At 39.3% G+C, this 12208-nt stretch overlaps 1 protein-coding gene across 1 annotated transcript in view; it reads left to right on the forward strand.

The window, feature by feature from the left end:
- The first annotated feature begins 6410 nt into the window (after nucleotides 1–6410).
- The window catches only part of clstn2a (calsyntenin 2a), a 274828-nt gene continuing 269030 nt past the window's right edge, over nucleotides 6411–12208 (forward strand). Inside the window, exon 1 of the mRNA XM_066681745.1 lies at nucleotides 6411–6568. Within this exon, the coding sequence (XP_066537842.1) occupies nucleotides 6496–6568 (73 nt within the window). The 5' untranslated portion in view covers nucleotides 6411–6495. The remainder of the gene's footprint in view (nucleotides 6569–12208) is intronic.

Genomic DNA, 12208 nt, shown 5'->3' on the forward strand with positions numbered 1-12208 from the left:
TTACATTATAAAAAGAAAACAAATGTAAAACAGGTTCTGTTAAATAGTAAAATAAAACAATAATTCTGTAACCGCTTATCCAGTTCAGGGTCGCAGTGGGTCCAGAGCCTACCCGGAGTCACTGGGCGCAAGGCGGGAGTACACTCTGGAGGGGGCGCCAGTCCTTCACAGGGCGACACACACACTCACACCTACGGACACTTTTGAGTCTTCCTACCAACGTGTGTTTTTGGACCGTGGGAGGAAACCAGAGCACTTGGATGAAACCCACGTGGACACGATGAGAACACATCAAACTCCTCACAGAAAGTCACCCGGAGCGAACCCACCACTTCCAGGTCCCTGGAGCTGTGTGACTGCGACACTACCTGCTGCACCACTGTGCCGCCCTAAAACAATAATAATTCAACCAATGAATAATTTATAACTTTTTTTAAGAACGTCTCAACAAGAACACGTCTCAACATTTTGAAATTGGAGTTTGCATGTTTTTGTATTTCTATGTTCCTTTCAGTTCAGCCCCGATTGTTGCCAATAGGGGTAATTACACACAGATGTCTGTGGGATGCCTCCCTCTGGTGGATTTTCAGTACTGCAGAAAAGTGGAGCTGTCCATGGTCCTGAAAGAGCCAACCTCCTAAGATGGATGGACAATGTGATGGATAACAGGTCCAAACTGGGCAATTGGGTGATAGTGTGTGAGGGGTGGAGGGGGGGAGAGATCAGAAGTAAGTAACTTATTTGCCAATGATCCAAATGATTCATTGCCTCTATAATGTCCAGACTTTATCCAACAGATTTTTCTCCTAAGAGCTTAAATAGAACCCTGATTAATAATTAATAGATCTCCTTATTAGTACTAGCTTAGAGCTCTGACGTCTGGGGAGAGTTTCTGGGTATGAACACGTTGAGGGGAAATTAAAATGGTGCACAACATTCAGCCGCTCAGATGAAAGGTATAAGGAGTTAAAACCAGCTTACTGACTATATTATTTTGCTACAATACTGTGCAAAAGTCAGAGACCGGCCTTTAATCATGTGAGTTCCAGTCAGAACCACCATTAATGTTATATTTTTTTCTTTTTGGGCCTATTTTCTTTTAGAAGTAACTGCTTCTTCACAGCCCCACATCCTTTCAAACCTATAGTGTTGATTTGTCCTCTCATAGTGGATGGAGGGACAGTGGATTTTTCAGATTTGAAGCTTGATTTGAGTGCTGTACATCTAATGGGGTAGGATTGTTGTGGCTGTTATGTGTCCCATTTTGTCTGTTTCTGTATTTCACAGGTAGTATTGCTGCAGTACAGTGTCAGGGTCCTGGGGTCAATCCTCTCCTGGGGGGGTCTCTATCTCTGTCTGAGGATTGAGATTGTGTTCTCCCTGTGCCTGAGTGGGTTTCCTCGGGGTGCTCTGGTTTCCTCGCATAGTCCAAACACACATGTTATGAATCAGCTATGTAAAAATGTTCACAGGTGTGAATGTGAGAGTGACAGGGTGAGTGTGTGATAGTGAATGTGTGAGTGTATGAAATTGTCCACAGATGTGAGTGTGAGAGTAACAGGGGGAGTTTTTGAAATTGCCCAAAGGTGTGAGTATGTGAAAATGCCAAAAGGTGGGAGTGTACGAATGAATGGGTGAGTGTGTGATACCCTGTGATAGACTGGCACCTTGCACATGGTGTGTTCCAGCATTGTGCCCAGTGATTCCTGGTGGGCTCTGTACACACAGTGACCCTGAATTAGATAAGAAGTTACAGGCAACGAATGAATGGATGAATGAATGAAAGGTGGTCCCTGAATTTTGAGCAGTGGTGTGCTTGTTATTATGAAGCAACAAAATGACTGATGGTACTAGGGGTGAGTTGTCACTAGCAGGAGTGTAGCTTTAGGAATCTTAAGACCTCTAATAAAATTGAGATGTGCCAGCTTTACAACTCTGTTTGCCCGTCATTAAAGCAGCCAGGGTTCCATCAGCAGCAAACGGACTCAAACCAAAGCCGAGCTGTTTGACTGGGAGACTGCAAATAGCTCTCCGAATCTAGCAGCTGTGCAGGTAAATTAGGTCTCAGTCTCTTGTCTTTTTATTCCAGGAACCAAAAATGATTTTGCCATGTTCCCTGAGGACGTTAAAAGAAGCAATCAGCCATTTTAGTAACAAAAGGTAGTGAATAAAATGGCTGAAATTACTTGTTCATTATTTTTGTATTTATAGATGAGAAACACTCAGTGGATGTAGCTTGTAACTCACCAGTTCACTCACTCATACATTTATTTACTCACTCATACATAATCACTGGCATATACACATACATTCACATTTACATACTAGCTGGCTCTCTCGCATATATGTATACTCACTCATTCACTCACATATCTACTCACATACTCATAAAAACATACTCATTCATGTACTCACAAACATAAACATGCTCACTTAGTCATATAAACACTCACTTATTCACTCAAATACATATATACATTTATTCATTATCTGTAACCGCTTATCCAGTACATATATACATACATACACCACAATTAATCAATCATACTCACTCATTCACTCACACTCACATACATATATACCTACCCAATCATATACAAACTCGCTCATTCCGTCATATACACACTCACTCATTCACTCAAATACATATATTCATACATACACAATTAATGATAGTCATATTCACTCACATATACAATTACTTCCATTATTCCTGTGTATACTCGTATAAACATACTCACTCATTCACTCACAAACATAAACCTGCTCACTTAATCATATACGTACTCATTCATTCACTCAAATACATATATACCTACCCCCTCATATACATACTCACTCATTCACTCACATATATAATTACACTCTCATTCATGTACATACTCACATAATTGCTCACTTACATGCACAGTCACTCACCCATACATATATACTTACTCACTCACGCATTGTTTTGTATGCTAACACGCTCATTCACTCCCTCACCCACTCACTCACTGTTAACCATTGCACCACAAGGGCAGCTAACTCTCACAAACTCATTCACATTTACTGACCCCTTCAGAAGGGGGTGCTGTTTTGCTTCTCGTCAAGATACTCCATGTTACTGGTGAAGAATGTGATGTGTTTGCTGTAAGTCCCTGAATTAACTACTTTATGCTCTATGGACCAGGTCTTCTACATGGGGGCATCCATGTTTAAAATATGTTTAGGGACCGAAACTTTGACACATTGAGGCCACTAGGTGTCAGTATAATGTCTGATTCAGAAAGTTAAGAAAAATGACTGGAGTAAATAAAGTGCAAAGTGGACTGAAATCTAGTGAAGTGATTTTTTTACAGCTGAGTATGAGGTGGCCTAGATTCATCCTGTAATGTCCAGATAAAAATAATTCATTCAGTACCACCAATTTCATTCCGTTCTGCATATCTGGCCAGCTTTCAAAACTTACTCTGTCTTAATGACCATATTTCTCTGAATGTAAAATCGTTCTCCTGTGCAATTTTTGGCACATGGAAAGGGAATGCGGTTTTAGATCTTTTGCCTCTCTTCTGTCCAATACTTCTCACTGCTCCTCTGAGAGTGTAGGGGGTGGTGGTGAGTGCTGTTTGGAGGCCTTGAGTATTTACGCAACACTCATTAAAAGCCCTTTCAAGTCAAGTTGGACACTGCAGAACATCTAAATTACGCATTTGCATAACTGTTGGGGGCCTTGCTGATTTTGGTGCTGGTGAAATGTAGACTACATAAAATCAGTGCTTTTTACAGTTAACAAAGAAAATATCAGAGTGAAATTTCCAGGACCTCATTTTGAAAGATAAAACAATATATAGAAGATGGTAGAACACAAAAACAACTAGATCTTCAAAAGCAGGAGTAAACTAAGATCAGATCTCCATGTGTTTCTGTAAGTCCTTTTACTGTAGCTTATGGGTCTGAAATGATGTAGAGCTTTCAAGAAGTAATAAATGAGAAAAGGAAGTAGACACAAAATATATATAAATAAGCTGTGATTATTCTCAGGACTGTGGACCTCAGCACCATTTAAAGGAAATGAAGTTTATTCTGGAGAACTACTTTTCTCACAGCAAAACAACCCTCAGCTTTGTATCCATTCAAAAGTTCCACATATTTTAAGGTGGAACGGGTTGTTTGCATAATAAGCCAACAGTACCTTGTTAGTGGTTAAAGTTTAGCTTGCCTGCGATTTTTAATTCACTGTTTGAAATACCAGAAAAACTAATTACTTTAAAACCCAAGCTGTTTAATTTCATCGCACTTTTGTAAAGCAGTTGATGATCTCCCCAATTTGCATCAGTTCTACCTTAAAGGCGACATTCACTATTTTAATCAAAAACACTTTTTATACAAATCTGAGGATGTTTCCTCACCATTTGCTGCTCTTCAGTCTGTCTGTGTGCTCAACATCAGTCTAATGTGTTTACCAGTGTCTGTAAAAAAAAACAAAGTCTCTCAGTTCCGTATGCTAGGCATTCTCTGTATTCAGCATCCAGAGGTTTTTTAGACAATAAAGAGACAAAGCAAGCACAAACTGAGGTGAGGATATTTCCATATTCCTGCTCCATAGGTGGGTAATATTTACTTATTTTTTCTGTAACCGGAGTTGACTCTAAATTTGGGAGTGCACTATGAAAGAAAACACAGACCAAATGTGCTGCAAGACTAAAGGACTCAAGTTACAAATGAGATTTTGTGATAATTCAAACAGTGAATAAAAACTTACAGACAACATTAACTTCATCTATTCCACCTTAAAAAGCTTCTGAACCTAAACCAACCTGAGAACAGTGTTTTCCCACAATCATAGATTTTTACATTCTTTTATGTAATGTAATTTCTGCGACCCTGAATTGTAAAAGTGGTTACAGATAATGAATGAATGAATGAATATTGTAAGTTGGTGCATCTTTTATGGTGGAACAGTATGTTTGATTAATAAATGAGCTGTACCTTGAAACTGAACTTTTCAAAATTCGTATTCACTATTTGATAAACCACAGAAACTCATTTGTAATTTGAATTGTTTAGGTTTGTAGCATTCTTTGCATGTAGTCCAAACACTTCCAGATGCCATTTCTCAGCCATGGCTAAGTAGGCAATAAGGGAGAGAGCTTGAGCCATTTTAGACCGAGACACTTAGTTTATTTCCCATTGACTGAGCAGTGGCTGTGTATAAGCATTGGACCTTTTTCAGTGTGCAACAAAATGGAGAGCTGACAAGTGGTGAGGAAACTTCCTCTTAAGCTTATAAAAAGTGTCCATCCATCCATTATCTGTAACCGCTTATCCAATTTAGGGTCGCGGGGGGTCCAGAGCCTACCTGGAATCATTGGGCGCAAGGCGGGAATATAAAAAGTGTATTGAATTAAATTAAGAACTTTGCATTTAATGAGTTTAGAATTGCAGTCGTCCAGTGAAATCTCAGGCTTTGCAAGTGAAGATGTGGTCAATGCTCATCACTTTGTATCAAATGTTGTGAAATAATTGTCCAACAGTTCACGACGTGGACACATCTGACCACCATTTCCACTGTCTTTGGGACCATTGGAGATGCTTTTGGGCTCAGGGAACTTGACAGTGTATCTGTCTGTCCAGAATTAATACATTGTTTTAAGTTGCATATCTAGATGCAGTGGTGGACTTTATAAGTGAAAACTGCTTTCCAAAGTACTCTTAAGCCCATTTATTAAAGTAGCATTATAGTTTCTCTTGCATTGCTGTCTGAGGGCTTGAAGGTCACGTAAGTTCAAAAGGGGCTTCCAGACTTGCTCTAAATGGACTGAAATGTTGGATTTTCTGAATATTTTAAATGTGTTTAGTTGCTCCCTGAAAACATTCGAAACATTTTACGTACTTTTGTCAGTTTCATAAAGGTTCAAGAGGATTAACAAATCACTGAATCTTAGTTTTAACTGCATTTTACCTAATGTTCTAACTCTTTGAAATATTTCTGATTTTTAGATGCAGAAATTCTCTTTACCTACACCTTTCATTCAAAACAGAAGCGGTTGTTTTATTTTTATCTTTACTGTATATCCACTCTTAATGAATATGAAAGAGTGACGTAGCAACAACGCTACACAATCCTGCCGTTTCCCCACACCTGTTTTCCGACACGCCCCGCCTCCACGCTGCAATGATTTGCTAGCAGAATTCCGCTGCCTGCGCTCTCATCGGCTATTGCCACGAGCTGCTGGCCAATCGCAAGCGGCATGGACGGGGCTTGCCTGGATGCGGGTGGAAAGAAGAGCATCTCGCGCCTCGTCCCACGGTGTGTCTATCTTGTGCGCGCAGAGCAGCCTCAGCAGTGCTCGCGGTGGGACTTCACACTACGCACAAACACACACACGCCCGCTCACTCTCTCTCTCTCACTTTCACCTTGTGAGGAGACACAACAGAGGAGAGAGAGAGAGAAAGAGAGCATCCAGCTGGAAAAGGAGAAAGCGCGCGCGCCGTGTTTCTTCGCCCCGCTCATGAAGATGCTCGCGATCCCGGCGCTACTGCTCGTGGCGCTCACCTGCCAGTGCGGCACTCTGGCGGGAAAAGGTATGTGACGGCTCATTTGGTTCAAGTTTCATTCTCGTTTTCACCCTAAACTACCTGTCCAAAAGTTTGTAGACACCCCATCGTGGACAACACTGCTTTTTATCATATCACCACAAAAATATGGGCTGCTCTGGACAAAATGCACACTAGCTTAAGGTCACCACGGCCAGTGCCAAGAGTAGAGTGGAGAAACCACCCAGCATTGGGCGGTGGAGCAGTGGAACTGCATCCTCTGGAGGGACGGCATGAGTTGGAGTGCAGAACTACTCGTCCAACATCAGCACCCCACCTCACTAACCTTCATGTGGCTGAATGCCATCAGATACTCACAGTGGTGTTCGGCCATCTTAGAACTTTTGCAGAGGCAGATAAAAAGAGGATGCGGTCCACTTAGCTTTGATTTGACAAGAATTGGATGGGCAGGTGTCCAAAAACTTTTGGCCATGTAGTAGAGCCCACACTGAGGTTGTCAACAATGATTAAATAAACAACTATGTTTACCTGTTGTAAATTAATATGTAGGAATTATCAATGTATTCAACGTGCATCGTAAACATAAGACTTTGCTGTGCTTTTACAGTATGTATACTGTATTTCTAAATACAAGTGATTGCTGTATTTTTATTATTTTTTTATTTTTTATTTTTTTTAATTTGTAGACCATACATGAGCTATTACACTAATATTGTTATATAATGGCAGAAAGTGCATCAGGAAATACCAAAAGATGTATTCAAATGTATTTTTGGATTAGATTTCACATGTCAAAACAATGAAAGATCCCTTTACTTCTGATGTTCATTTACAACACTACATAAAACCCACCTAAGCCTTACCTGAGCCTTCAAGGCTAGTTGTTATAAAAGCCTCTTTGGTCAGAGTCTCTCTGGGTTGTGACAATATCACCACTTAATAAGGATGTTTTAAAAAAAGGTAAAATAGCTGTGATGATGACCTACAGTAAAGTGCTACTAAAAAACAACAAGGAATGTTAAGCTACACTCACTATTTAAAATAATAATAGAGAAGTCAAGAGAAGGGTTTTTGCCCATGGACTCTTATTTGCCAAATACACATTGTAATCTGGTACAAGATGTAAATTTACTGACATTTGGCTGAGGTAGTCTTCCATTGACCAGTGTTGCCTAGGACACTTATTAGTATCTGAATCCTAGTCTTCTGCATAAAAGGTAGCTGTTCAATTCACTAGCCACCAGTCACTGTAGAATGGTGATTAATACCCACTTTGCCTGCTAATAACAACTAATAACTGTGTCAAACAGCTTGACCTCAATTTCCCAGAATTCACCATTCATTACTTTTATCTGCTCTATTTATAAATTACAGTATTTTCCTTTATTCTTCCCACTGTAATTTTACAGCAAATGTTTGAATGTGATTCAATTGTAAATGACCATCCCATTGCTGTGTTTTATGTGAATTTTAAATATGAATTTACCTCAGAAATAGTGTTATATTTGTGTTTTAATATTCACAAACCTTAGCATAAGAAAAATATTGACTGGAGATTTTGGCCTGTGCTAAGTTAATCCATTCAATTTACTGATAGTCAGTCAGGTTCCTTTTCTGTTTCTAACTCCTGTAGTATTAGCTTGGTTTGGTTTTCCTGTTATTTATATGAATTATTAAATCCTTGCTGTAGCAGTTTTAATGAAGACTTTTTCTTTTGCACATTTTCTGATGCCTTTTGTGAATGTTAATTTGTAAAAATGTCTGCTATTGCCTTAAAGGGAAATTCCAAGCATTTGTTATCATTTCTGTGTAATTAAATCGTTAGGATGTGAAGTTTGGCAGATTGGTTTTAAATGAAATCATGTGAACTTCCAATATGACACCATTTGTGTTATAAAATTCATATAATAGTACAAATAAAACCCTCCCAGACAGCAAGCATATATCGGTCCACTGGCATAAAAAGGCTGACACACCACTGACTGTAGACCACTGCTGGTCCACCATCGGACCACTCAGATTACTGTCCTGTACAGGATATAACTCATTTATAATCTCCTCAAACAGATTTTACATTCACAGAGACATTTATTCTGGAAAACGAACTAATACAAATATTACCAACAACTGTGAGAGATATAATAATGAGTATAAACCTGATATAAAATGATTATGCTAAAAATGTTGACACTGTGCTGGATTAAAATTATTTACTGATCTTATTTATAAAGAATAACAAAAGAACCTAATGAAGGAAAAAAATGTATACTGGACTGTGAATGGAAAAGTGCTAAAATGTGGCATTTTGTCTAAAATTCTATTTAATCAACAGTGGACCGCCCAGAAAATGCTGTGCAAAACACTAGTGGACCTCCAACTTTGCCCTCTGTGGTCCACCGTCTCCTTGCTATCAGGGCTTTAATATTTGGAGGATATATTCAGGCATATATTAAGTCATTTTATTTCATTTTATTTTATGTCTTGTTTACATTATAACTCTCTGTGAATGTTGGTGATTAAAATGACTGTAAAATTGTTGGGTTCTTCATACTGAAATATACATAATATTAAGACAATATTGAAAAATTCCCCTTTAATTAATTAGCTAGGAATGAGATCAATGGATCGCTCTTATGCTAATTACTGTAAATCAGCATGCAAATTCTATTGTTCCTCAGTCTTCTTTTTCCTTCTTTTATCTGTCAGTTGTCTTTCACTTCTGTATCTACTTACTGACCTTTTCCTTTCTCATGTTGTCAGCTGTAACTTAGACCTGGCTTTTTCTGGTGCAATTTGTCTGCTGCCCTCTCTGTAGGTGACGGTTAGCATTGAAGCTTGTTTAGTGTGCGAGGAGAAACGAGCAGTAAAGCCTCAAGTTCCTGAGCTTTCTAATTGAGTCCCTCGAGGCCGGTGCGAATAATGAGACGTTAAATGGCTCACCCAGGCTCAGGGTTCAGCTCTGGCCTTAGCCGCTTGCCCTCCCTCTTGGCGGTTTCTGAGGTGATGAGGTTGTTCGTTAGCATGCTTTCCATGCAGATGTGTTATTTCAGTGCGTTCTCAGTGCCGTTATGCCTGTAAACTGGAGAGACTGAGAGAAAACGAGTTGGAAATTAAACCTGTTTATGCAAGTGGAGTCTCACGAGGTAAGGATTTCACAGCAGGATGCAATGGAACAGGAAAAAAAAAGAAATTTACTGCAAGTGTTGATGTCGATGGCACATGCTTTTACATGCCTTGCTCATTTGTTAACATAGAGGCCAGTGAAAAGCAATACTGATGCTGAGAAGAGTTCCGTTTGTAATGTTTACAGCAAAGAATGCTCAGGCTATATGCCAGAGAAATGCTGGAATAAATAGAGTACGAGACATAGGGCATCCTTGTCAGTTAACTATGTTAAGCAGTGCCTTGCTCTTTTAAAATCTCAGACCAAAAATATCAAGCATGCAAGGCACTACTTTTCACAAGATCAGGGTTTCTGAACCACTAGGACACAGATCACAACTGGGCCACCAAGAATCGTCTGTTGGTCTTTGAGCCTTTTGTGAAGGGGGGACACTGGTCCATAGTGTGGCCTGATATAGAGCTTTTAAGTTGTTTAAATTTAGTTAAATAAATAAAACCAGAATTTGATACTTTTCGTCTTGTGGATATTTTTCAGCTGAATATCACTAGAGACTCAGAATTACAAGGACATTAAGCTTTATATGCATAATAAACATGCTCCAACCAGTGCTGGAGAACTGCAACCCACACTCTGTCCCTTTCTACAGCCACTTTGTCACACTACAATATATCGAAGGCATGGTCTGAGGCAGTAAAGACCTTGCTCTAGAGATATCCACATGCCTAGTAGCAGGAAAAATCTGTGAAAAGCCCAAACCCAGTAATTAGCTCTGCTATTTTTGTCAAATTTGGCCAGTGATTTGAAGCCTGTTTTTGACACATTAGCTCAGCTTGGGGTTTATACCATAAGTCTCTCTCCATTCAAGAAGAAAGGCTCCTAGTCTTGTATGACAGGAAATCACTGCCTCAGGGTGTTGCTAAGATAGCTGCAGAGTGGACAGATTTGGCCATAAGGGCTTTGGCCATGGGCAATACATTAACTGGACACTGTGAAGCTAGAAGAAGGTAAGGTTTGCTAAGAACTGTGTAGAGGTGCATCTAAAGGACATTATATAAAAATGATTATACATAAGCAATGTTGTTTACTTTTTATCTGTAAATAAACTAAGGTGCAGTAAATTAAACACTAGGCAAGCTAGGTGTCGCTATAAATATTTGATAATATTTGATATTTATATGTTTAGAATATTCACATAACAAACACCTTCTTGCACTGAGAAAAAATCTTGTCTTTGAAATTGACATTGGTCTTTTAAAGAATACCTTGAGTAATATTTAAATAATCACTATCCCTGCGTGTAGCCTTCATTAGCCTATTGCTGGGCTTGGAACTAAAAATCTTAATTAGTGTCATTAGTTAAGCTAGAACAAATAATAGGGCATTTTATAATTCAGCAGAGCTCATCTTGCAAGCTTGTGTTCTTATCAATCCGGCATGAACGTATGACGCAAAGCGCAAATTAATACAGGCATGTGGGTTTTATGTTGCTCTCCTATGAATTCCTTCTCATGCATGTGTGATTACTGTGCAACAACTAAGTAATGAAACAATTAAAAATGAAACGAATTGTTCCTCTTGGTGGTAGGGATGGAGCAATGGAGACTGAGTTATGAGAGAAAGAGAAGGGGAACTAGCACAGAACAGTGCATAACACTGATTTACTGTCGAACCGTAAATCAACAAATACACAATTGTTCAATGTATTGTTAACAAATATTAATTCAAGTAAACAAGAGAGCCAATATTTGCTGTAGAAAAATGTTGCCCGTAGAATGAGACACGTTCGAGTAAGGTGAAGTGTAGACTAGCAGGGTTCAAAATATCCCACCATTGGGCTATATAGTAGTGCTGTGCAAGAGGTGGAATGGCTTATGTGATCCAGAACTAATCATCCAAGCAGACATACCTGATGTTTATGTGGCTGAATGCATTCAAATCCTAACAGCACTGTTCCACCATCTAAAGTAACACATTCCCCATAAGAGTAGAGTTTGTTACAACAGCAAAAGTAGGCAGACTACATATTGATATAGATTGATTTCAAGAGAAATGTTGGGCAAGTGGCCACGTGATGTATAATTATGACCAGTATTGGTGCATCCCTAGGATATGTCTATAAGCCAGGGTTTGTGAGAGCAGGAACAGTGTAAGTGTGTTTTGCAAGTAATAGCAATGTTTCTGTCTAGTGTTCTTTGCTGTCTTTTGTAGTGGCTGTTGGTTCTAGTGCCGGATTCTTTTGGCATCAGCAGGGAAGTCTGTTTCATTCTGTTCCGTAGGGGAGTGTAGTCAGATGTGTAACTATGCCTTCGTTATCCTACTTCAGAAAACCTGTAGAGGAGCTGAACCAATGTGCACTGGTGTCCAAGAGACAGAGACACTCTTTGAAACCTGCATGGTTCTGGTACGGAAAACTGCAGAGACAGAAGGAGTATAGAGGTGGAGTGCTGGCTTGAGAGGAAAAAACAGAAAAAAAGCATAGCAAAGCAAGACAACAGTGACAAATAAGCACAGGAATTCGAAAAAACAGGCCAAGATTTATGTTG

Source organism: Hoplias malabaricus, chromosome 9 (genome assembly GCF_029633855.1).
Source record: "Hoplias malabaricus isolate fHopMal1 chromosome 9, fHopMal1.hap1, whole genome shotgun sequence".
Taxonomy (NCBI): Eukaryota; Metazoa; Chordata; class Actinopteri; order Characiformes; family Erythrinidae; genus Hoplias; species Hoplias malabaricus.